Source organism: Nerophis lumbriciformis, linkage group LG07, assembly GCF_033978685.3.
Source record: "Nerophis lumbriciformis linkage group LG07, RoL_Nlum_v2.1, whole genome shotgun sequence".
NCBI classification, from domain to species: domain Eukaryota; kingdom Metazoa; phylum Chordata; class Actinopteri; order Syngnathiformes; family Syngnathidae; genus Nerophis; species Nerophis lumbriciformis.
Genome location: NC_084554.2, coordinates 32,926,262 through 32,954,246, shown reverse-complemented (window position 1 = coordinate 32,954,246; position 27,985 = coordinate 32,926,262). Strand labels below are relative to the sequence as shown.

The window sequence follows — 27,985 nt, the reverse complement described above, 5'->3', positions numbered from 1 at the left end:
TTGTTCAGACTTGTAATTCGAATGCGAGCAACCGTTTCAAGTTTGTTTTTTGGCGTTTAATTTCGCTTCATTTACGTGGTGTTTTAAAAGCGCGTCATTCGTCTATTTCCGGGTTCGACCTCCATGCTGCCTGCGAGGTCTTCCTATATATTTTTACTGCCCCTTCTGCTGTAGGACCTCTGGAAACTTGCGTCAGCCGCCACTGCTTTGCAGAACAATGGGGATACAACTTTCATGGAAGTAAAGAGTTTGTGGATATATTCCGTGAAGGACGTCATCCGGGTGCATGTTTTACGAAAGAGAGCCGGTGCGTTGAAAGGTTTAAGGCGCCGTGTCTTTTCTTACGTGGGGAGGTTATTTGTTAATCGACCCATCTATTTTTTTTTTGCAGGGTTGACATTAACGTCCAGTGTGCTGCTGCCATCAAGTTGTCCGTGCGAATGTTCACGCTGAGCAAAGTGCAAGGTCCTCTCCGAGTTGAGATATGAACCGCGACTCTCTCTAAACTGTTGAACTTTTTAGTTAGCGTTCACTTTTGACTCATTAGTTAGTTTTACTCTACTTTTTTTTGGCACCGAGAATGGCTTGTCTTATCCTGGGAGCTATACGAAGGTAAGCGAATGTATATGTGTAGTATGTTTATAACATTTTTGTACCTCTAATTTTCACAAACTTGTCTTTTGATTCATTCAATAGTGACTGTGTATTCAGATTATAGAATAATACCCTGAACGCCTCATTCGCTCGACTCTCACTGCTCATATTTAATGACTTTTTTATATTTCACGGAATTTCTCAAATATAATGCAATTTTAATAAACATTTTTACATATTATTTATATTTGAAAATATATATTCAGCATGTGTATCTCTTTAATTACCTATTATCAAATACTTTATTTCATTGCTAGTCAACTAAATTTGACCAAAGCTAAAAGCCCAGACTGAACTTCTACCTCTCGGTTGTTACTGACCGGTAGTGTCAGGGGCGCCGCTAGGGATTTTGGGCCCCATGAAAATAATCTTTACAGGGCCCCCAACACAGTGTCATTATTTTTTCTGTATTATAATTTCATCATCATCCTCCATCATGGGCCCCGAGAATCCGTCTCCTTTACCCCCCCTTTTCGGCGCCCCTGGGTAGTGTATAATGTCAATGTAAGCATTGGTCATGTCTTTACATAGCTAATAAAGTCATGTATTTAACATAAGCAATATGTCACAACAGGGTTATGTTTAAGAAACACTGCTCCATACGACAGGGTGTGTTTTGGACATTTTGCGCATCGCGGCTGCCGGTAGGACTTGTGGGACTCGTTCCTGGGTGTGATTTTGTTTTGAACATTTTTTACTTTTCTTCCCCGCCTTCCTGTGTGAATTTTATGAGTGTGTTTTGGAGCACTGCTGTAAAGCAGCAACATTTAATAAATTATAAAAAAGAGTCTTGATTTATATTCCGTTGCTTCGATTAATCGTGCAGTGAATGTGAGCGATAAAAATATATAAAATTCATACTGCGTGAAGGCCTCGAAACTTTAAGTACACTGACATAGTTTCCACTTGGTCTTTGCAATTGAGTGCACACTAGAGCAGTGTTTTTCAACCACTGTGCCGCGGCACACTAGTGTGCCGTGAGATACCGTCAGGTGTGCCTTGGGAGATTATCTAATTTCACCTATTTGGGTTAAAATATTTTTGCAAACCAGTAATTATAGTTTGCAAATGATGTGTTGTTGTTGAGTGTCGGTGCTGTCTAGAGCTTGGCAGAGTAACCGTGTAATACTCTTCCATATCAGTAGGTGGCAGCAGGTAGCTAATTGCTTTGTAGATGTCAGAAACAGCGGGAGGCAGTGTGCAGGTAAAAAGGTGTCTAATGCTTAAACCAAAAATAAACAAAAGGTGAGTGTCCCTAAGAAAAGGCAGTGGAACTTAGGGAAGGCTATGCAGAACGAAACTAAAACTGAACCGGCTACAAAGTAAACAAAAACAGAATGCTGGACGACAGCAAAGACTTACTGTGGAGCAAACACAGCGTCCACAATGTACATCTGAACATGACGTGACAATCAACAATGTCCCCACAAAGAAGGATAAAAACAACTGAAATATTATTGATTGCTAAAACAAAGTAGATGCGGGAAATATTGCTCAAAGGAAGACATGAAACTGCTACAGGAAAATACCCCAAAAAAAAGAGAAAAAAACACCAAAATAAGAGCGCAAGACAAGAAGTAAAACAGTTCACATAGGAAAACAGCAAAAAAGTCCAAATAAGTCAGGGTGTAATGTGACAGGTCGTGACAGTACACCTACTTTGAGACAAGAGCTATAGTGATGCATGCTTGGTTATGGTTTAAAGTCATATCCAACAATTGCGACAACGACTTTTTACTGTCAACTGAGTTTAGTTTTTTAATGATTTCTGCTGGTGGTGTGCCTCTGCATTTTTTTTCAACGGAAAAAATGTGCCTTGGCTCAAAAAAGGTTGAAAAACACTGCACTAGAGCGTTGGTGTGTGAGTGTTGTGATCTGCATGACGGCGAACAGTGGAAATCTTTATGTATTTTTAAATAAATGCATATATTTTAGAAGTTCAATTTCCATCTTGATGGTGTGCATTTATTTATTAGAAAAACACAATGAAGCTTATGGCAAGACAATTTTTTTTTCTAAATCCTAGCATTGAGGCTATAAAGTGTGATTTATCTGATTATTCGAGCAAAATAATCGATTACTAGAATGATCGATAGCTGCAGCCCTACACTGCTGTTCTTAAGAACCTACTGCCAAAACACTAGCCAAAGATGGACATTTTAATCATAGAGGTATGTTAATAATGTCCATATCTCGACTGTCTTCATTCTTTCTCTTTGCTTATTCTTCCTTTCAGGCTTTGTGATGAATCTAAAGTGATCATTTGGAGGAAATGTGAGCTGTTTGTGTGTGTGTTTAATGTCAAGAAGCTCATGATGTTCCTGTGTCATTATTTTGTTTGTGTTTCTGCATGAGGAGTTGTTGTCGCTGCCCTATTTGTTCTGTGCAGTGAAGATTGTGCCCGATTAATCGTAGATCAATGAAGTGTGCTGAGCAACCAGTCTTCCTTGAGGTTGGCGGATGGTGACCTTTTTGTTGTTGTTTTTTTGGTAATGTTGTCCGATAACTGAGATTCTTTTGTCTCATCATGTTTTGTTAAGCCACTTGTCGCTAGGCACAATTAGACCCAAAGTAATTTTCACTTGCTTGCATTGTAATAAGGGGTTGTCCCGATCCGATTAGCCCTACAGTATATTACCAAAAAACTCGGATTGAGGCACGTATCAATTATCGGTATTGACTGTTAGTATTACCGTTTAAGATTAAAATTATCGAAAAACTGTGATTGATAACTGCACTTTGATAAACTCATGGACTGACGGGCGCTAGCTTAAATGCTAATATGAAAACAAAATACCTTTATTACTTTCCCCATTAAGAAACAAATACCCCAATCTAAACTTCTATAAACACATTACTGTCTGAGCAACAATTAAGATACTCAATTTTGCACATTGAACCTACTAGCTGTGCTGTCATAACGCAGAATGATCGTTCTAAACCCAAGAATACATCGAAACTTAGATGTTTTTACGGTGCGTTCAAGGACTGCTGAACAGAGTAGGATGCCACAATGCCAGCCAGAAATAATAAATGATAATGGATTTTAATTGTTGGGCACTTTTAAGTGAAATAAATCTTGAACCACTACAGTACAAACCAATATTTAAAACAATAAAAGCTTAGTCATTAAACTAGATAAAATGCTAAGACTAAAACACTATCAGTGACGCATAAGAAACACAAAACATTATTTATTCTAGTTATTTACAAAACACTTAGTAAAAATATTTCTGTGTGTATACAAATACTTTTTGAGCACATTCAACAGTACCGCGATAATAATGATAACCGTGATAGTTTTGGTCACAGCAACTGTGATATAAAATTTTCACATCATTGCATCCTAATCGTATTATATCTGCTTGCATCTAAAATCTCCGATATAAACACTCCGTTTGCCTGTAACATCTCATTGTCTTCCAATAAGCACACCAGGTTGGTCTTTTGTTGTATTTTTGTGAAGTTATTTACATAAGGTAAACATGGTCGGTTATAGGATACTAGGAGTGAGCAGCTATACAACAGCTAAGCACACGTGTGTTTCATACCCACCATTGTTCTCTGTTTGAGTCATTTCACTTGATCAAACTTTTTCTAACATTTCACATTACACAATCAATATCAATATTGGCCAATACTCAAGCAATTGGAAGAAAGTAAAAGTAAAAAAAAGTTGTATCGGAACACTTCTACTGAGCTATTTCTGGCTCTACGTTATCGTCACACTCCTTTCTCTCACGAGGTTTGTTGATGTCACATGTGATGCTGGTTTAAACGTAATACAAAATAATAATAAATTGGACACTTCCTGATGCAACCTATATTTTAGTTATTTCCAACGTTTCCTCAGCAGGAACCTTCTGCACTAGGGACTGCTGTGCTGCGGCTGCTGTGGCTTTGGCTCACGGGTCATGTGGCTGTGTGCCCTGGGCCAGAGTCGTTGCGTTTGTGGCCCTTCATCATGCAGCTCCTGGTGCACTTGGCTCCCTAAGATAGTGTTTGATCACCTGGTTCCTCCGTGCTCAGCCACATATGTTTTTACATGACTTTTATTGTGTTTATGCGTGTCACGGAGGGAAATAGGGAGTTTGGGGATCGGACTGGCTGACTGAGCCTAGAATTTTTTTATTTTTTTTTCAATGTAAATCAATGTGTGCTACATTTTATATGTAGAAAAAGTGCTGTATAGATCTAATTTGATTGATTGAGCCTTTTGAATGTTTTGTCGTGATTTAGTCAGATAGCAGTCATGTGACGCGTTACCGCCATAAGTGGCTGATTGTAAGCAGTGATAATTGATTTATTGTGTGCACAAAGTTTAAGTGTTTAATCTGATTAGACAAGGGTTATACCAGGATGCTCTTACACAGAAACACGTGATATAGTCTTCTGTTCAGCGAGTTCACACTCTCTAGTTTTTAGTATGTAAGTGCACAATTTGATTAATGTATATAATTCAATTCAATTACTGTATACAATGTGTAAAACATGCAAATATAATGTATGCAAAGATAAAACACATTCATAATATCCCTGCCATTTGTTTTTGTTCTTTTTACATACATTTTTAAATGAAACTTCCCAACAATGTAAAAAATCAACAGAGCAATTATGATATCAGTTACTTTATTTTGACAGTCTACATTAGGTTTTAATTTAAGGTTAAAAATACAATTATATTGACAATATACTGTATAATAAAATATTTAAATGCAAAAGATGCTTCTTTTAAATGTGATATCTAACTCTTTAGGTACCTCTCGATTTAATTACAATTCAGGGGCTACAAATCGATTGTTAATCGATTTTTGGTGCATTTTTATTTTATTTATTTATTTGATGTCTATACTGAGATAGAGCAAAGAGATTTTGTTGTTGTTACTAGTCTACTTCATATTCAAGCTAGCTTAGAGGTTAGCATGGCTTCTCGGCTACCCCTGCTCGTACCGCATTTTAGTACTGTTTGTATGACTTTATTTAACATACTTAAATAAATGATATTTGGACGTTTGTCCATCGATTTAGAATCGTCCATGTATGGATCGTGATAAATCTAAGAATTGATCATTTCTCCCACCCCTAATGATTAACATTTAATGAGAATTAAATATTGTAGAGAAAATAACATATAACAATATGATATTTCAATATAAAACATATAAAAACATAAGTAATGTTAAGTAATTTAATTGATTAAACCTCACAAACATGGCTGAATACGAGCCTAAATGTAATGTAGTTAAAATTATTAACATCAGAGTACTTTATTTAGGACTTTCCATGCGTTATTCTTCATCTGCGTGTATTTTTTGCAGGAGGTTTAGTTTGGCTTTGACAGGAGTTCACTGTATAAACACAGAATAACCCGCTCTTCAAGTTGCAGTAAAAACAAGCCCTAAAAAATAGAAAAGGCTGTTACTTTATTCTAATTTTTTTTGCACTGGTTTCAAGATAAAAGCGCGCTCATCAATTTTTAAACACGCGGCATGTTGACGGTCACCTGTTCAAAGGTAGTTTGAACTCAGGGGCCACCATTCAACTCCTTTTGTCTCGTGCATGGCGGAATATGCTTTTCCTTTCACAGCTTCCAGTTTTCTTTTGAAATATATTTAGGACAAGATGCCCTAAAGTGATGGAAGTAAAAGCTATATTTCCCTTACTGAATAATTTAAATGTTATTATATGGTAAAAGCATCCACAATATTAGTTAAAAAAACAACGCTTATAATAGTATATCAGTAGAAGAAAAAAAATTGCCCTTTGGGATTAGAATTGCAAAAATGCAATTAAATTAATAAACAAATCCTATTGAAACCTCACAGGCAAGAAACATAGTCTACATGATTTGTTGGGGAAAATTCACAACTGAAAAAAAGGCAAAAAACTTACTGGCAACATAAGAAAAAATTGACTGATTAAAATTTGCCTTCCTGAATACAATTCTGTAAATATAAATGACAATTAAAAATAAAATATTTTAAACCGCACAGGCAACACAATTTAAAAGAATAAAGCAATTACATTTTAGCCTGCCAGCAAAAGTAAATACACTGCTCAAAAAAATTAAAGTAACAGTTTTTTATCAGGGTATGGCATGAATTCAATTGCACTCTTCTGATAAGGTTTTGGTCAGGTACGTGGTAGAGGGGGTTGTTAATCAGTTTCAGCTGCATTGGTGTTGATGGAATTAACAACAGGTGCACTAGAGGGGCAACAACGAGATGGCCCCCAAAACAGGACTGGTTTTGCAGGTGGAGGCCATTTCAAGTTCCTCCCTCTTGATCTTTTTTAACTGTTTTGCCACAAGTGTTGGCTTTAGCTAGAGTCATTATCACGATTGGGAGCATGAGGCGATTTCTTAACCCTCCTGAAGTTGCGCAGATGGTCCTACTCCTCCAGGATGGCACATCCATGCGTGCTGTTGCAAGAAGATTTGATGTGTCTCCAAGTACAATCTCCAGAGCATGGAGGAGATTCCAGGAGAAAGGCAGTTACTCTAGGAGAGCTGGACAGGGCCGTAGACGGTCCTCATCCCTACAGCAGGACTGATATCTGCTGCTTTGTGCAAGGAGGAACAGGTTGAGCACTGCCCGAGCCCTACAGAATGACTTCCAGCAGGCTACTAGTGAGAATGTCTCTGCCCAAACAGTCAGAAACAGACTTCACAAGGTTGGCCTCAGGGCACGACGTCCTGTAGTGTGCCCTGTGCTCACTGCTCAGAACCGTGGAGCTCGATTGGCATTTGCCATAGAACACCAGAATTGGCAAGTCCGCCAATCTGTGCTTTTCACAGATGAGAGGAGGTTTACCCTGACCACCTGGGATAGACGTGAAAGGGTCTAGAGAAGCCAAGGAGAGCGCTATTCTGCCTGCAACATCATTCAGCATGACCCGTTCGTGATGGTCTGGGGAAGCATTTCCACGGAGGGACGAACAGACCTCTACAGGCTAGAGAACGGCAGTCTGACTGCCATTAGGTATCGTGATGAAATCCTTGCACCCATGGTCAGACCCTACGCTGGTGCAGTAGGTCCTGGGTTCCTCCTGGTCCCCGATAATGCCCGGCCTCATGTGGCAAGAGTATGCAGACAGTATCTGGAGGATGAAGGAATTGACACTATTGAATAGCCCTCACGATCACCTGATCTAAACCCGATCGAACACCTCTGGGACATAATGTTTCGGTCCATCAGACGCCGCCAGGTTGCTCCTCAGACTTTACAGGAGATCACTGATGCCATTAGACAGATCTGGGAGGACATCCCACAAGACACCATCCGTCGTCTCATTAGAAGCATGTCGCGACGTTGTCAAGCATGCATACAAGCACGTGGGGGCCACACAAGATATTGAAAATAATTTTGAGTTGCAGAAATTGAATTTAGGCAAAATGGACGAGCCTGCCACATTATTTTTTCACTTTGATTTTCGTGGTGTCTATATACTGAGCCCTCTGTAGGCTGAAAACTTTTATTTCCATCAAAAGATGTGGCATCCTTTTGTTCCTGAGACATTAAACTGTCCATATCAGTATAGATTCGACATTTTTTTTTTCACCATTGAAATCTAATGTGTTTTCAAAGTGTTCCTTTAATTTTTTTGAGCAGTGTATATAAATTAAATATATTTTTCAGTTTGTAAAAAACATAATGGTAAGAAAATCACAACTTGATTTTCAAAATGTTTTAATACTGGGATTATTTTCTGTCGTGTCACTTTTGTAGCCATTTGTTGCAAGACAGAATTTGTTTGCGAGGCCCTGCTCTCATGCGCCACACAGCAGAAAGGACAGGGATAACTGGCATGAGGACAAACAGCATATCTATCCATCAATTTTCTACCACTTGTCCCTTTCGGGGTTGCAGGGGGTCGCTGGAGCCTATCTCAGCTGCATTCGGGCGGAAGGCGAGGTACATCCTGGACAAGTCGCCACTTCATCGCACGGCTAAAACAGATAGACAGCATCATTAATAATAACCTCCATTACGGAAAATAAGATGCATTTATTAGTATCTTAAGTATCATTATCAAGTAGGAAGAGGCTTAACATGTTACACACCGAGAGCAAGTCTGAAGTAGGAATGCTAATACCTTAGCTTGCTTTATACAACATAAGAAATAAGAGCTAAGTAGAAAGTATGCCGTTATTACCAGGAAATTAAAAAGTAGATGAATAAGAGTCTCGAGAGAGGATCTTTTAACAACAACTTTTAGCGTGTCAGCGTTGTCACAGTAAGTACACCACATGTAAGAGGAGGGTGAATCGATCCATAAATTGGTGGTGTTGATACCAAGGATCGTATATGATCGATACCAAAGTAATTTGTTCGATATTTATTTATCCATCCATCTTTTTGTAATTTCTCAAAATAATTTTTCTTGACATTTGTGTTAGCTTTTACAAAAATGAGGAAAATTCTCTGGACACAGGAGAACTTTGAGGGCAAAAACCACAGTATTTAAAAGAGTAGTATATAGTACTTTTTTACTTTGTTTAGTTATTGGTGTACTCTTGACATTGTTTTTCTCAAACAATATGTAAGAAAAGAGAATAAGGACTTACTTAAAATATTGAGTCGATATTGTTCAACTGTCAATAGCACTCACCATGAATACTTAGAAAAATGTAGTGTTTATCGGTATTGGTATCGACCGATCTCACTAATAAATGATGTGAATCGGCAGCATAAAACCCTGTTTGGAACATCCTTATTTTTATGTGGAAAAAAGGGAAATCTGTCTTTTAAGTTGAATGAACCCTGATTCTATTGCAACATACACAGACACACATGTGTTGTGCTGCTCCCAACAGAGAAAAGGTCCTCCCTCTGCTTGCCTCTTTATTGTATGGAATGTGTCATGCTCTGCTCTGCATTAACCACAAACACACACAGCATGGACGTCTTTTGGAGCGCTTGTCTTGCCTGTTTTTGGTTGTGATGAGCATTGTTCTGCATTCAAACTGTGACCAGTATTAACACCCCATTGTGACTTTATTAGGTGACATTTTGCAACCCAGAAGATTTTTAATTATGGTGCATGCTAATATGTATGCAACTTTTTTTTATTTATTTGATCTTTGTCATTTTTGTATAATGGCAAAAAATACCAAAAGGATTCCTCCCGCCTACAAACATTGTAACCCAGAGGTCTACAACAGGGGTCCACAGAGGTACTGCAAGGGGGTCATGACATTTCCCGTTGATTTGACTTTTTTATATTTGTTTATATTCTCCATGCAATTTTTGCACTAATCGAAATGTCTTTAAATATACATAAACACTCCTCCAACACTGTAGTGTAGTTTGAAAATAGCAATGGAATGTCCACCCTACTCTCTTTACCTTGAAGTTTTCCACTAAAACCTTGAATAAACAATGATTTTTTTAATTAAAAAATTTAGTATAGCTTGCGATTAGCGCGCTAATGGTCATTTTGGGATAAGCGCGCTCATTGTCAGTTTGGGATTAGCGTACTCATTGTTAGCGAGTGATTAGCGTTTTTATTGAATTGATTGATTGAAACTTGTATTAGTCGATTGCACAGTACAGTACATATTCCGTACAATTGACCACTAAATGGTAACACCCGAATAAGTTTTTCAACTTGTTTAAGTCGGGGTCCACGTTAATCAATTCATTTGTCTCAGTTGTCTGTTTCGTTAGCGCGCTCATTGTCAGCTGGATTAGCGCGCTCATTCTTGGCTAGCCAGTTGTCAACCAGCAATTAGTGTGGCAGTTGTCAACTTTATTAGCACGACAGTTGTCCGCTAGCAATTAGCGCACCAGTTATCAGCTAGCAATCAGTGCGCTAGATGTTGGCTAGAGATTAGTGCGCTAGTTGTTAGCTTGTCATTAGCGCATCTGTTGTCAGTGAGCCTTTAGTGCGCCAGTTGTAACCTAGCAATAAGCGCGCTAATAGTCAGCTCGCGATTAGCACAGCAATAGTAAGCTAGCGATTAGCACATACTTTGTCAGCTAGCGACGAGGGCACCAAAAGTTAACTAGTAATTGGTGCGCCAGTTATCAACTAGTTATTAGGGCACCAGTTGTCAGCTTTTTTAGCGACACAATTGTCAGCTAGCAATTAGCGCGCTAGCTGTCAACGAGCGAGTCATTTTGGGATTAGCGTGCTCATTTCCAGCTTGCAATTAGCGTTCTCATTCTTAGCATTAGCGTGCTCATTGTGAGCGAGTGATTAGCGTGCCATTTGTCTGTTTGGTTAGCGTGCTCATTGTCAGCTGTATTAGCGCGATCATTCTCGGCTAGCCAGTTGTCAACCAACAATTAGTGCACCAGTTGTCAGCTTTATTCACACGGCAGTTGTCCGCTAGTAATTAACACACCAGTTTTCAGCTAGCCATTAGTGCGCGAGTTGCCAGTGACACTATCCTTTTATTTTTTTATCTTAGTATTGCATAATAACAAAGTACCGGTACCTTTAGAACCAGTTTAATTTAAAACACAAGTCATTACAAAACATGAAACGTAATTTCCAGACTACAGAGTGCACCGCACCTATAGGCATAGGTTTTATTTAAGCCGCACCCACTAAATTTTAGGAGGAAAAAATATTTCCATATATTAGCTGCACCGGACTAAAAGCCGCATATATATACGTTGTGAAATGAGTTATTTACACAGAAGTATTCTGTAAATGTTTATTTAACTACCTTAATTGTTTCCAAACGGTGCCTGTAAAACGGCTGATCTAACAAAACAGAAGTCATCGTCATGGCCCCACTAACTGCGGGATCTGGATCTCCAATCAGCTAAACAGACTCAATAACTTCACGGTGACGTTTTGGTGAATTTCCCAAACTGAAAAAATAATGTCGTTGCAAGTTAATAATACTAACACAGACACTCGTAAACATTTAGGCATATTAGCTAATGCTAACGTCGCTCTCTTGATTACATCACAATAGCACGTACAAATGTGCATGAAAACACTCCTACAGACATCACACATGGGATGGTTTAGTAATTATGAATTGTTTTAGTTATGCTGTAAAACTTACGTTGCTTTCAGTGATGAATTAAGAATTCATACGTGTAAAAATGTTATGGACGGCTGGAAGACGGAACGGCACTTCTACTTCCAGTTGAAAGCACTAAATAGACAGACACAGCAGCACCTGCAGTGAGCAGACTCATTATTATTATTAGCCTTTATTTAACCAGGTAAAATCCCATTGAGATCAAATATCTCTTTTCCAAGGGAGACCTGGCCAAGAGGGCAGCAGCAAGGTTACATTAAAAACAGTAAACAAATACATAAAACATCACATTTACAACATTAAAACTTGCTCACATGACACATGTGCATACAGACAAGGTAGACTGCAATCCTTTCACAGAAGCTTTAAACTCATTCAACGTAACTAGGGTTTGAAGTTTAATGTTCGATTGTAGGTTATTCCAAGCCTTCGGTGCTGAAAACCTAAATGCTTTCTTGCCCAGTTCAGTTCTTACTTTGGGGACGACAAATTGCAGAACATTCATTGAACGAAGATTGTGACTTCCTTGTTTCTTTGTTAAAGGACAAGACAGATCCAAAAGATGAAGCCATAGCACAAACAATAACACAATTTGTTAGTGTCTTTGCTTGGTTTTTTTTTGTTGTTTTTTTAACTCTTTGCATTTTGACCTTCAGCAAATAAAAAAACGTTAATTAGCTGCACGGTTTTCTAAGCCGCAGGGTGCCAAGTGTCGCAAGAAAGTAGCGTCTTATAATCCGGAATTTACGGTTAGTAGGTGGTCCCCGCTCCAACTGTTCATCAGTTTGGGGTCCTTGGCTTTGAAAACGTTTAAGACCACTGTTCTAACCCATACGTTGTCTTTTCAGAAGGGGGGCCGTCGGGGTCCGGTCCCTGTCCTCCATCCCCTCTTTGCCCCCTGCCGTGGCAGAATATGTCAAGAGTGCGGCGGACGAGTGCAAGCCCAGCGGTATCCACGTGGTGACGGGGATGCCGGAAGAGACGGCTACCATCTTGGCAGGCATGGAGAAGGAAGGGATGGTCAAGAGGCTTCCTAAATATGACAATTGGTAATTCCCGTTTTTATTTATATGTTGCTATTGTGAGCACACAGCTAATGCTGTGTCTTGACAGTTGGTTGGCGCGCACGGACCCGAAGGATGTGGCCCGAGTGGAGAGCAAGACGGTGATCGTGACCAAGAACCACAGGGACACCATCCCGATTCCTGCCGGAGGGGTGAAGAGCCAATTGGGCAGCTGGATGAGCGAGTCGGACTGGCAGAGGGCAAGAGAAGAGCGCTTCCCAGGATGCATGGCGGGTACGTTGGAAAGCGCACATCTCTACATCTGTGTGAAAACTTACTGGAAATGTGGGGACCAGGGGTGTGAAGTTAAACATGGACTCACTTCTCCTGTCCAGTTGTCTTGTCAATTGATGAAGATTCTAGTACAGGAGGGCCCAAATTGTAGCCATTTACAACCCGCAGCTAATTTTTTAATGGCCACAGTCTAAAAATACTGTTTAAAAAAATAACAACATTGGAATAAAAGAGCAAATCGATGAAATGTATTGACAAAAAGTTGCAATGTTGACTACAATAACACAAAGCTGCGATGCAGACTGTTTTTTCTTTAAAGCTGCCATTGCTCAAAAATAATAATGAATCAACATCAATGTTATAATCGTTTTCAGATCAAATAGTCCACTTTGAAATACTTGGGGGGGAAATATTGCATAATTTGTGTGTTTGACAAACATAGCATAAAAGAAAAACATGAAAAATTTATTTAAAAGAAAAACATAATGGACAGATCTGATTGTTGAACGTTGAAAGTTAAAAAAAAAAAAAAAAAAAAAAAAAAAAAAAATCAATGACATTTTTATGAGTAAAGCCCTTTTGGATCCCCAACAATTTTAGTGGGATTTTTTTTTTTTAGAAACTGTCATTGGTCCGAAAACAATCCATCCATCCACGTTCTACCGCTTGTCCCTCTCGGGGTTGCAGAGGTGCTGGAGCCTATCCGAGCTGCTGTGGGGCGGAAGGCGGGGTACATCCTGAAAAGGTTGCCACCTCATCGCAGGGCCAACACAGATAGACAGACAACATTCACACTAATTATGAGTCAATGTTGTTATGAATTATTGACCTATTTATGGCGCCAATTACTTCATGTCAAATATTGAACTTTGAAAGTCTTTTAGGGAAAATATTGCATATGTTTGCCATTAAAAGCAGGGTTTTGACAAAAAGGGCATAAAACATTAAAAAAAAAGAAGAAAAAAAAAAAGAAAACTTCATATGGACAGATAGACTTGCAGTTGATCTAAAGATTTAGGCATTGTATTAAAAAAAATGTATGACTTATTTTTAACATTGTTATGACTGAGACCCTTGTAGGTCCCTGGGACCAAAGTTGTGGAGAGCCCTAAAGCAATTGTTCTCAAACGTTTTTCACCAAGTACCACCTTAGAAAATACTTGGCTCTCCAAGTACCACCATGATGACCAAATGTAAAATACAGTAGCATGGTAGGCCTAAGTATTCATAAAAAAACAAGGCATAGATTTTATTTAACAAGTATATTTAATATTTTGGCCACTGTAACATTACACACAGTTTGAACAGTCATTGTGTTTGAATGTCGGAAAATAAAACACAGTACTGTAATCAAGTGTTTCTTTGGCATACCACAAGATGGAAGGCTGTGTAACACAGTTTGAGAATTACTGCCGTAAAGGTTAAAAAAAATCTTTATATTGTATTGGTTTAAAAAAAAAAAAAAAGTATCAAAATGATTTTTCAGTACGCGGCCCTGAGTGGAAAAAGTTTGGACACCCCTGTTCTAGTCGCAGCAACGCCACACATTCAGTGTACAAGACGGGAATAGCCAGTGCAGAAAAGTGTGCAGATTTAAAGAAATATTATGTCTTTAAAAAAACAACCTGTTATGTGTGTGAAAGGCATCTACCATATAAATCTATTTTAATGTTATTTTTTTGGTTCTCTTTCTCCGCTCTCCAGGTCGCACCATGTATGTCATTCCTTTCAGTATGGGTCCAGTGGGTTCCACTCTTGCCAAGTATGGCGTCCAGGTAGACTATACATTCACAGCCACATTTTTTTTGACTGCAGTAAATATATGACCTGACTCTCGCCAGATCCTTGTAGTTCGCTGAGCTCCACACAAGGATCTGGGCTCGACGGCAATGCAAACTCCTTCAAGATAGCAAAAAATAATGAAGCAATCAGGATCGCCGGGCGGGATTTCATAGAGTGACGTAGCGCCGAAGCAATGGTGGCACGCAGCGAGGAGTCGTGTGCTGACATTGATTCTGCTATTGCAACTGTTTTGTTGAATCTATTGCTGCGTTGTTTCAGTAAAAGTTCTCTAACTTTTCGCTCTGTCGTTATCCAATATGTTGGCTGTTCTGTTTTGGATATCCCAGCGTCGCTCTCATCAGCATCACGGGTTGATTTGGATGTGAGTGGTTGAAGTAGGAGGTCATTGAAGATAACGGACAAGTGGTTTATCCAATCACATACAATGATTTTTTTACAAGGCCCCGCCTTCTGAAATACATCTCCTATTGAGAAGTCCCAGATCCTTGTGTGGAGCTCAGCGAACTACAAGGATCTGGCGAGAGTCAGGTTAGTAAATATATGCCTTGCCCTCTTTACAGGTGACGGACTCGCCATATGTTGTGGCCAGTATGGGCATCATGACCCGTATGGGCACACCTGTTCTCAATAAGCTGGCGGAAGGAGAGGAGTTTGTCCGTTGTCAGCACTCTTTGGGACGACCTCTTCCCCTGAAAGGTACACATTATAAAACATGACATCAGAATCAGAATAGTTTTTATTGCCATCGTTTGAGAACGGGTTCACAAACTAGGAATTTTTCTTGGTGCAATCGTGCAACATAAAACACATAACACAGAATAGGTAATGAAATGAGCTGTGCCTGAGCTATCAGATCTTATTATTGTTCATGATGGCCGAGGGGAAAAAACTGTTCAGGTGGCGGGAGGTGTGGGTCTGGATGGACCGTAGTCTCCTGCCTGAGAGGAGAGGGGAGAGGGTCTAAAGTCTTAATTTCCCTTATCTGTTTGTGCTCAATGCAGAGATGAATATCAGTGAAATGTCTACATTTGTAGCTATATTTAAAATATGCAGTCTTGATTTTTAAAATTCTATTTCGTTGACTTTTACACATGCACTTTGTGCTCAAAACAGAGAAATAATTGAAATGTCTAAATATGTGGCTTTATTTGTTGTGTACAGTCTTTGATGTGTAATTTAATTGTATTGGCTTTTATGGTCCTCAGTTTGTGCTCAGTTAAGTGATGGACACAAGTGAAACGTCTAAGTTTTGTAACATTATCCATGATGGAGTTTGTGCAATCTTGATATTCACTTCAAATTGAAGGACCTTTGTAAATGCAATTTACATATTCCTGTCATTTTGTGCGCAGTTCAGAGATGGATGTCAATGAAATGTCTAAATTTCATTATGTAGTTTGTGCAATCTTTTTATTTTTATTTACTTCAACTGAAGGAATCTTTATACATTCAGTTGGCATGTTCCTTGTCATTGTGTGCACAGTTTAGAGAGGGATATACATGAAATGTCTAAATGTTTGGCCTCATTCATTAAGTGCAGTCTTTGATTTAGTTTGATTGACTTTTATTCATGCAGTCGACATAGTTTTTCTGAGTTTGCGCTGAGTTAAGGGATTGATTCAACTGAAATTTGTGTTCGTTTTGTGCAGACATAAGGCAGAAAAGTCTAAATGTGTGTGCTTAAAGCAGATATACAAGTAAGGGGTCTGAACCTGTGGTCTTTATTTACTATGTGCAGTACTGATGTTTAATGTCATTTGACTTTTATACATGCAGTTGACATGCTGTCTCTCATGTTGTTGTTAATGTACGGATTTATAGTAAATGAGTGAAATGTCTAAACTCGTGGCCTTGTTCATTTAAATGATTTAAATTTACTTTAACTTGATTAACCTTTATACATGCAGTTGACATGCTCTTTGTCATTTTGTGTTCAGTTCAGTGTCACGTGAAAGTGAAATGTCTAAATTTGTGGCCTCATTCATGATTTGTAATCTTTCACTTAGTTTGGTTGGCTTTTCTTCATGCAGTTGGCGTGTTGTTGTTTGTCATGTCAAATACAAGTGAAAAATAAAATAAGGGACATGTCTAAATTTGTGTGCCCAGTGACATACTGAATAAGTGGTCAATATTGGTGTTTAAATTAATTGGATGGACTTCTGTACATGCAGTTGCCGTGTTTCTCCTCAGTTTGAGGTTAAACATAAAAATATTTGACAGTATTTATGTTGTCGTCTGTGCAATCTTTATATATACTTTTAATTTGAATGACCCTCATACATGTCCCAGCAGGCACAAAACATTGATAGAACGTTAATTATACATGTCCTTTAAAACAGACTTTGAAACAAGTGTGCAAAATAGTTATATTTTTTAAAATTGAGGTAATGTTGATGTCCAACATTGGATCCACGTTATTGTTTGGGAAATGACCCAATTTTAATGGTCAAATCAACGCCACAGCCTGACATTGAATAAACGTCGTCAAAAAGTATGTTGTTGTATTTGTGTTGTAGAATATTGGTTGGGAAATGACTACATTTCATTGGTCAAATCAACATCAGAACCCAACATTGATTAAACATTGTCAAAGAGCATGTTGTTCCAACGTTATGTTTAAGTTGCTCAACGTCAGGACCTAATTCAACAAGTTCTCAACGTTGTTTCAATGTCTTGTGCCTGCTGGGATACTTTATACACTCAATATAGAGAAATAAGTGACATGTCTGAATGGGTGTACTCAACAGAGATATCTAATATTTGCAGTCTTTATATAGTGTTTGATTGTATTCTAGGACTTTGAATTATTTTTCCTCATGTTGTCCCATCTGCAGCCCCTCTCGTCAACGCATGGCCCTGCAATCCGGATAAAGTTCTGATCTCCCACCTGCCCAACACCCGGCAGATCCTGTCATTCGGCAGCGGCTACGGGGGAAACTCCTTGCTGGGGAAGAAGTGCTTCGCCCTGCGCATTGCCTCCCGCATTGCCAAGGATGAAGGCTGGCTGGCAGAGCACATGCTGGTGAGGATGGCAACTCTAAAAACAAAAAAACAAAAAAAAAACAGACAAATGTTAACTTTAAAATGTTCCCTCCTCAGATCCTGGGCATCACCAACCCTCAAGGAGTGAAACGTTACGTAGCGGCGGCGTTCCCTAGCGCCTGTGGGAAAACCAACCTGGCCATGATGAAGCCATCTCTGCCGGGCTGGAAGGTGGAGTGCGTGGGCGACGACATCGCTTGGATGAAATTCGACAATCAAGGTGAGAAGGTTCAACTTTTCTCCACATGGCGACTTGATCTCACTCCTGTTTGTTTTTTCTATTTGCCGCAGGGAAGCTTAGAGCCATCAATCCCGAGAATGGTTTCTTTGGCGTGGCTCCGGGAACCTCAGACAAGACCAACCCGTACGCCATGAGCACCATCGCCAAAAACACAGTGTTTACTAATGTTGGCGAGACCAGTGATGGAGGCGTGTGGTGGGAAGGTTTGGACCCCCCTGCTGCTGGCGTCACTTTGACGGACTGGCACGGAAAAGCCTGGAACAAAGGTATCTTCTGTCTTTTTCATAAGGACACAGAAAATGTGTTTGTATTTTTTTTAGTAATCCGGTCCAGAAAGTCAATGAAACCAAAGCAAATTTTGCCTTTAAGAATTAATTAATACATAAATGAATCAGTTCCAAACAACCAAAACTAATTGTAGAAAACAATGTGAAATACATAAAATTATGAATTAAACATTTAACCATCTTATCTTCATTTAAGACTCATTTTGGCGCTGTTGAGTCATTAACAAATGTGGATTTTGTACAGTATCTGGCCAAATATGTTTTTTCCATCAAAAACTGAATCATAAGAAAAGTGGGGCTTTGAAAAACCGAGGTACCTCTTTATTTTCAAAAATGAAGTGCGAAGTGGAATATTTGAGATGAGGTTATTCAAGCTTTGATTGGATAAGTAATTGATAGTTGATTTTGATGAATGAATAATTTTGCAGCCAAAGAAAGTGGGGGTTTCCCGATACGATATAGGAGCTTTGAGTGTGTTGATCTGATACGATATAAGCACAAATCACATATGCTTTTGTTATTTTGTAGTGTGGAATGTTTGAAAAAGCTTTGTCAAGTAAAATTAGTCAAACAATGATAGGTATGAAAAACTAATGTATGTGTGTGTGTGTGTGTGTGTGTGTGTGTATATATATATATATATATATATATATATATATATATATATATATATATATATATATATATGTGTGTATATATACATATATATGTGTGTGTATATATACATATATATATGTATATACATATATATGTGTGTGTGTATATATATATATATATATATATGTATGTGTATATGTATTTTGAAAGTTCTTAAATTGAAATATTTTAACCAAGTTTTAATAAAAAAAACACAAACAACACATTTAAAATGATTTCCTTTGCAGAAGAAACATTATTGTAGATAAAAACATTGTTTCATGTACCTCAAGTAGAAATTAAATGTGCGAACGAAAGCAACACAATCATTGTAAACAAAGTAACATGGCAGAAAAATATAAATAATATATAAAAAAAAAATACATGTGAAAATTGTGCAAGATAGCACTTTTTGAACATAGGAGATTAAAAAAATAAAAATAAATGTAACAATTTTGCAAGTTGGCACCTAATGGCCTAAGACGTAACTGCACTTTTTGTCCATATAGATAAAGCTAGTGTACATGTATGAGATGAGACCTAGCATGTTTACCTTTTGTAAATAACCAAGAAAAGAGCAAGTTTGTGTGCTTATGGGAGGACATTTAGATGTTAGCTGGCGGTCCAGCTTTGCACAAGTAAACACGCTGCAGGACTACTTGTATTAGAGCACTTACGTCAGATGTTTTTTTTACTCTCCGGCCCCCAAACATCCCTTCTCATAAAAGTCTAATACTATACAATATACACAAATATAAAGTATAAACAGTTCTTTTCAATTTCACCACATCAGATCTGTTCAACAAAAATCATGTCTGAACATATATGTAATTTGTGTACTATTTATATAAGCTGCAAATATGCACTTACTACAGTTAGCCTGTTAATGTTTAGTTAATTTTCTTTAACAAAGACCTTGAACCCATCTTCATTGTTTTGTGCACAACCTGTAAAGTTTGACAGAATGACGCAAATTTGATGTTTGCTCAAGCTCCAATGTCCAATGTTGAAATGATGACTGCACAAACATGCTATAGAACAAACACAGGCCAGTAGATTGCAAGGAGGTACACTAAACCCTAAAATATGTCTCCTTAATGGTTTTTAAACACATTTTTTGGATTTATTGAGAAAGGATCACAAACATACAATATTGTGCATACAACATCACGTCTTGTCAAAGCATCTTCCTGCTGGAAAATGTTGAGTAAATGGACAAGTGAAGCTGGATTCATAGCAGCAACACTCTTATTCCCCCCTGCGGATAGTACCATCATTACATTACCATTGAAGGTACATTTTAAAGCAGCATTTGCAGTAGTTAAACAACATTACCTTCAGTAAATGCTCTCTACAAGTTTAATGTTGTCATGCTAACGGCTGTTTACATACCACCAGCAGCTAATGCTAGTACGGCTCTCAGGGTGTTACATGACTCCATAAGCAGTCAACAAAGCGCGTACCCTGAGGCGGTGCACATCATTGCTGGGGACTTGAATCATGCAGAATTTAAAACTGTGCTCCCTAAATTCCACCAGCACATGAAATGTGCAACTAGGGGAAAAAACACCCTGGACAAGGCATACTCTAATATCAAGAGTAGCTACAGGGCTAAGCCACTACCACACTTGGGCCAGTCCGACCACCTGTCAGTGTTGTTAATCCCAGCATACACCCCCCTCAGGAAAAGTGCTCCCCCGACAACTAAAACTGTTAAAATCTGGCCTGAGTGCGCTTCTCAGCAGCTCCAGGATTGCTTTGAAAGAACAAACTGGGGCATCTTTGAACAGCAGGACCTGGAGGACTACACTTTATCTGTGCTGAGCTATATCAAGTTCTGCACGGATATTGTTAAGACCGAGAAGCGCATCCGGGTCTATCCAAACCAAAAGCCCTGGATGACTGGTGAGGTCAGGACCCTGCTGAAAGAGAGGAACAAGGCCTTCAGGTGTGGTGATGGGGCACAGTACAGTGCTGCCATAGCCTGCCTGAGGAGAGGCATCACAGAGGCCAAGACAGCATATCAGAAGAAAATAGAGGGACACCTCAGCAGCAACAACACAAGGCAGGTGTGGCAGGGGGTGAAGCATGTCACCGGCTACAAATCCAACAACCTCGCTGTGGCTGACGGAGACGCCTCGCTGGCGGAGGAACTGAACATCTTCTTCGCTCGCTTCGAGGTGAAGCAACCACATGCAGTCACATCACAACCCTCAACCCGTGAAAATGTCCTCATGTTGGAGGAACATGAGGTGCAGAGCACACTAAGGAGGGTGAACCCAAGGAAAGCTGCTGCACCGGATGCATTACCTGGACGTGTACTAAAGACCTGTGCAGACCAGCTGGCTGTTGTCTTTACCAGGATTTTCAACCAGTCCTTGTCCCAGTACATCGTCCCACCCTGTCTAAAGGACTCTGTTATTGTCCCACTGCCAAAAAAAACTGCAGTAAACAGCCTGAATGATTACCGTCCAGTGGCACTTACACCAATCATTATGAAGTGCTTTGAAACTCTGGTTCGGGGGCACATCAACTCAAATCTGCCACCTGCATTGGACTCTCACCAGTTTGCTTACAGGGCCAACAGATCTACAGAGGATTCTATCGCAACAGCCCTCCACACTGCTCTGAGCCACCTAGACCAGCAGGGTAGCTATGCAAGGCTACTCTTTGTTGATTTTAGCTCTGCGTTCAATACCATCCTCCTCCACAGACTGGTCCTAAACTGACGGGGATGGGACTGTCTTCCTCCATCTGCCACTGGATCCTGGACTTCCTGACAAATCGCTCTCAGAGGGTGAGAGTAGGCTCCCACCTCTCAGCATCAGCTCCCCCCAGGGCTGCATGCTAAGCCCCCTACTCTACACCCTCTACACTCATGACTACACCCCTGCTCATGCCAGCAATACCACTATTAAATTTGCAGACAACACCACAGTAGTGGAACTCATTTCTGGGAGGGATGAGTCTGCCTACAGAAATGAAGTGGAGCGGCTGAATGGGTGGTGCAGAGAAAACAACCTGGTCTTTAACACCACCAAGACGAAGGAGCTGATCATGGATTTCCGGAAGAAAAAAACAAACATCCAACCACTACATCAATGGGGACTATGTGGAAAGGGTCTCTAACTTTAGGTTCCTGGGGATCCAGATCGAGGAAGACCTGTCGTGGAGTATGAACACCTCAGTGACCATCAAAAAGGCACAGCAGAGACTCTACTTTCTGAGACTCCTCAAAAAGAACCACCTGTCACAAAAACGGGTTGTGTCCTTTTATCGCTGCTCAATAGAGAGTGTGCTGACATACTGCATGTGTGTATGGTATGCCAGCTGCACAGCGGCAGAGAGAAATGCACTTCAGAGGGTCATAAACACTGCCATGAAGATCACTGGCTGCTCTCTCCCCTCTCTAGATGAACTGTATAGTGCCAGGTGCCTCAAAAAGGCCCAAAACATCATAAGGGACCCATCTCACCCCGGACATAAACTTTTTGAACTGCTGCCCTCGGGCAGGAGATACAGGACAATAAAATGCCGGACAAACAGATTTAAGAACACTTTTTACCCGAGAGCAATAGACAATAATGACTATGCATGTGAGCTGTGTGCTTGGTATTTTTATGTCTTTTTATCTATTTATCTATGTTCTTATGTTTTTATGTGTTATTATGAATTTGCACTAAATTAGTTTTTGCTTACAATTTCGTTGTACAAATGTACAATGACAATAAAGATATATTCTATTATATTCTATTCTATTCTTCTGCAGAACAATGATGTGTTGTTTTTTTCCCCCAATTGTTACCAGGAAGCAGCACTCCTTGCGCCCACCCCAACTCACGCTTCTGTGCTCCGGCCGATCAGTGCCCCATCATCGACCCACTCTGGGAGAGCGAACAGGGCGTTCCCATCGACGCCATCATCTTCGGCGGTCGCAGGCCGCAAGGTTGGTGCGGCTCTTTGTTGGCATTGTGCTATCGCGTCCGGACAACATAAGTGGGGCTTGAAAAACTAAAATGTCAGCTTCCCCAAAACTGGTGTAAAAATATACGTAGTGGTACCTCAACTTAAATATGTTTTGAGGTAAGCTAATTGTTATGCTTTGAGTTGCAAGTAAAATTTTGAGGATCTCCGCCATGAGTTGGAGTAGCAAATGTCACAGCGAACCCCGTTAGAGCCGACCAAAACATCTGCTCTCACTCGCTAGCATGTGCTTATAGCTAGAAAGGACATAACTTTGTTTTCCAAGTATGGGAAGGAAGAGAATCACTGTGAAGGACAGTGCTGAGAAGAAAAGGATGCTATTCATTGAATTAAATAAAGACATTATCAAAAACATAATAGTGTCGGCAACTTGGAGAAGCAATTGGAGCGTATCCCTGCTAGTCTGCACCATATTGAAGCAGAATGAGTGGATAACGCCAGCCAGGGATGGTAAAATAATATCGGCAGTCATATATCCATGAAAATATGGAACAGCTGCTGATGGTGTACACTATGAAAGTCCACTAATATACAGTAAATGCTGTATATTAGTATTACATTACCACATAAAACTACTGTAGTTGTACCACATTCTATTGTATTGTTTTATACAATATTTGTTATTTAAGAGTTTCTTTTTCTTTTTTAAAGGCATGCTACATGTTAAAATGGTGCTGTTTTGGGGGCTGAGCACCAGTTAAATTGATATCAGTTAACTTAAGTGGTATACTTTGATTTGAGATACAAGTGTTTTGAGTTAAGAGCTCCGTCACAGAACCAATTAAGCTTGTAAATTGAGGTACTACTGTAAAAAAAAAAACGTCCTACTTAATATAACTCATGTTTATTATGTATATTTCAGACTAAAGTAGTCTTAAAAACGTGACTCGTTTTAAGTTTTTTTTAACCTTTAAAGACTGCTATGTTAACATAACTCCATGCTTTATTCATATTATTAAATTATCTATTTTAATTCATATTAATTAAATTACAATTAAATACAATAAATTAAATGTATTCAAATTAATATTTGGATTGTTTTGCATTTATTTTCTTATTACTATTAAATAAATAATTATTTTTGAATTCTTACATATAGCTTATAGGCCCTGTAATACATAAACAATAATTGGCAGCAACATTGAATTTAATTTTCTTAAATTTTTTCTGTTTTTTGAGTGTCAAATTTAAAACTCAGTCACCGTCCTCAAAAAGGTCACCAAAAACTAGGCATTATATTTTTCATCATTTTATTTTCACTTTAAATGAGTCAGGGTTTTAGGACTATTTCAGTTTGAAATGTACATATTAAACCAGCATGTTAACATAACTCAATTTTTTTCTTCATAATATCTAACTATCAAATATGAAATTATTAGAAAATAAATACATGTAATATTTTTTTTACATTATATTTATTTAATTGTATAATTATTATTACATTTTTTAAGTTTATTTTTTTACAACAAATATTAATAAGCCCTGAAATAGAGTCAATGATTGGCAGCTACATTGATTTTAATATATTCTTTTTTTCCCAGTTTTGTTTTGTTTTAATGTCATATTTAAAACTCACACTTGGGGTACTCAAAAAGCCAGCTTATATATAAGATATATTATATGAGTCAGGTGTTTATGATTATATTATTTTTAAATATATGTATCTAACATGAATTTTCAATAATTTAAATACCAGCATGTTTACATAACTCCATTTCATTATTCAGATATATATTTAACACTAATGCATTGAAATTAATTACTCATTTAAAATATTTTTAATTCATTTAATATTTTTTAAATTTTTGTTAAATATTATTGAGAGGCCCTGAAATAGAGTCAATTGATTTTAATGCATTATTTTTTGGTGTCAAATTTAAAATTCACAGTCAAGGTCCACAAAAACTTCTGCAAAGACATGACATATTTTAATCATTTTTTTGCCCACTTTAAACAAATCATTCTTTTTAAACGACTGTAGCCAGAGACATATTCAAAATAAATCATCTTTTAGTTTTTTCAACCCTTTAAAGTTCAACATGTTTACATTACTGAACTGTTTTTGTCTAAGGGGAAAAAGCAAAAAAACTGACTTAATTTTTGTTATAGTGACACACACACACACACACACACACACACACACACACACACACACACACACACACACACACACACTGACTAAAATTGTTCATATTTATTGAACACAGTGAACTTAGCACAATTATACATTGCTGCAGGAAAGAAAGAATACAAGTTGTACACAGACTACTCTAAAATAAATCTTTTTCTACACTAGCCTTTAGAAGACATGGTGATATGTTTATAACGTGATCCAATGATGATGTCATCAGGAGTTCCTTTGGTGTACGAGTCGTTTAACTGGCAGCACGGCGTGTTTGTTGGCGCTGCAATGAGGTCAGAGGCCACAGCAGCTGCTGAGCACCAAGGTACAGACTCACTTTTTAAAAAATTAGTTTTTTCAATCTGAAGCTGACAAGATGTCCCGCCCCCAGGCAAGGTGATCATGCACGACCCCTTCGCCATGCGTCCATTCTTCGGCTACAACTTTGGCGACTACCTCTCTCACTGGCTGAGCATGGAGAACCGAAAGGCCCCCACTCACCTGCCCAGGATCTTCCACGTCAACTGGTTCCGGAAGGACCCCGCCAGCGGCGCCTTCCTCTGGCCGGGCTTCGGCGAGAATGCCCGCGTGCTCGAATGGATCTTCAAGCGCTGCGGGCGCGCGCGGGACGATGAGGCCGCGAAGAAGAGCGCGATTGGCTGGCTGCCGGTGGACGGCGCCATCGACACCGAGGGCCTGGGCGGCAGCGTGGACATGGGCGCCCTGTTCGACGTGCCCAAGCATTTCTGGCAGAACGAGACCAAGGAGCTGAGGGCGTACTTCAGCCAGCAGGTGGGGGCGGACCTTCCAGACAAGGTGGAGGCGGAGCTTAAGGCTTTGGAGGACAGAGTGCACAACTAATAGCCTGACATGACATTCACTTGGTGCGATCACAGCCACTGGGGTAACTCACGCACACACACACAGACTCACACACACAATATATATTAATATTAATACATACTGTAAAAATATGTGTTAATATTAATAGTTATGTACCGTATTTTTCGGACTATAAGTCGCTCCGGAGTATAAGTCGCATTTTTGGGGGAAATTTATTTGATAAAACCCAACACCAAGAATAGACCTTTGAAAGGCAATTTAAAATAAATAAAGAATAGTGAACAACAGGCTGAATAAGTGTACGTTATATGAGGCATAAATAACCAACTGAGAACGTGCCTGGTATGTTAACGTAACATATTATGATAAGAGTCATTCAAATAACTATAATATATAGAACATGCTATACGTTTACCAAACAATCTGTCACTCCTAATCGCTAAATCCCATGAAATCTTATACGTCTAGTCTCTTACGTGAATGAGCTAAATAATATTTGATATTTTACGGTAATGTGTTAATAATTTCACACATAAGTCGCTCCTGAGTATAAGGTCAAACTATTAAAAAAACTGCGACTTATAGTCCGAAAAATACGGTAATAATTAATAGTTGTTGGGGACAATGCGCATTATCAACGTTTTGATATTTCAGTGTTTTCATATTACAATACACCTTTTTTTGGTTTTCGAACTACAGTACTGTAACTACATTTTTACAATATCGAGCGGGCCAATAAAAAATGGCCATCATTTAAACTAATAATTACACACACCAATGAATTGATTGATTGATTCATGCGTGTGTACCTAGTGGGGATCTGTCGATCAGTATCGTGCCGTTTTTGTAAAAAAGTATGTGAATGCCATCGCAAATCCCCTCTTTAGTCCCCTGATTAAATGTCTTCATACACAGTCTGGAGCCTCTCCTCTAAGATAATAATAATCACCTTCATGATGGCAAATGCATTGCTTTTCTTAGTATCTTAAATTTCATTACCTAGTATTATTAACACTGGAGGACAAGGCTGAACATGTTACACACAGGAAGCAAATAAGGAACTAGTTTAAATAGTGTGTTGATATTGTTTAACTGTCAATATCACTCACCATAAATACATGGACAAATGTGCAGTTAATACATGTGATTGGTATCAGCCAATCTGACTCGTAGATGATCGTTATCGGAAGCATAAAACCCCAATCTGAATATCCGTATAACCAACAACGTTATTGTAGGAGTTTGTACCCAAAAAAAAAGCACAGCGTTATCCAAAGTGCGACTTGCGGGTTTTTATTATATGAACAAAATACTGTAAAAATGAAGTAACTCACTTTGTCACCTATATAATATTTTTAAACTAAATTAAAAATTTAAAAATGGACGATTGCGTTGCAGTGGTTGGCTGACTAGAGCTGTGTGTTTGTGTGTGCGTGTATGAAAACAGACTTACAGTAGTGGCTGTGGCTCTCACCATTTCAGGGGCATATGGCTAATAATCAACAATGCAATACCTACCTTGTGTACTTGATGGTGTACTTGATAGTGTACTTGATAGTAATTGCGATGTCGGTGCAGGATGTTAGCGAATGACATTCAGATGCTGCAGGCCGCACCGACGATGCTAATGTTTACACGCTGGAGCCAAAAGAGCATCTTGTTTTCTATAGCTACTCTTTTATCACGTAATTATTTTTAACGCCAACGTTTGGGTTCAAATATTGTTCATCCATCACAGTGGAGGCGTACATCACCTTGCGTTATTTGATTTTTTTTCCATCTTTAAGTAATTTCAGGTAATATTTCTGTGCAAAAATGTGAAATGTTGGACCAATAACAATTTTTTCAGGTTTTTTTTTTTTTTACAGTGCAATGAATGAATAACTTAAGTGCCTCTTTATAGCTCATTTTTTCCTGATCATGCAAAAGAAATGAGTCATATAATAAAAAAAATCATTTTTACATGTTGCTGTATGTGCAGGGTTCTTAATGGGTTTTTTTTTGTGTATTGGCTTGTTGAAACACTCCATATATTACAAACCCCGTTTCCATATGAGTTGGGAAATTGTGTTA

General features: G+C 38.8%; 1 protein-coding gene across 1 annotated transcript; it reads left to right on the top strand.

Annotated features, from left to right (window-relative positions):
* The first annotated feature begins 78 nt into the window (after positions 1-78).
* pck2 (phosphoenolpyruvate carboxykinase 2 (mitochondrial)) lies at positions 79-27,874 on the top strand. The gene is made up of 12 exons (XM_061965444.2): positions 79-307; positions 392-612; positions 12,505-12,705; positions 12,770-12,954; positions 14,659-14,729; positions 15,318-15,453; positions 17,592-17,779; positions 17,857-18,019; positions 18,091-18,306; positions 22,772-22,909; positions 25,299-25,394; positions 25,461-27,874. Exons 2-12 carry the CDS (start codon positions 581-583, stop codon positions 25,928-25,930), a joined length of 1,896 nt encoding a protein of 631 aa, XP_061821428.1. The 5' UTR covers positions 79-307; positions 392-580; the 3' UTR covers positions 25,931-27,874.
* Positions 27,875-27,985: the final 111 nt, after the last annotated feature.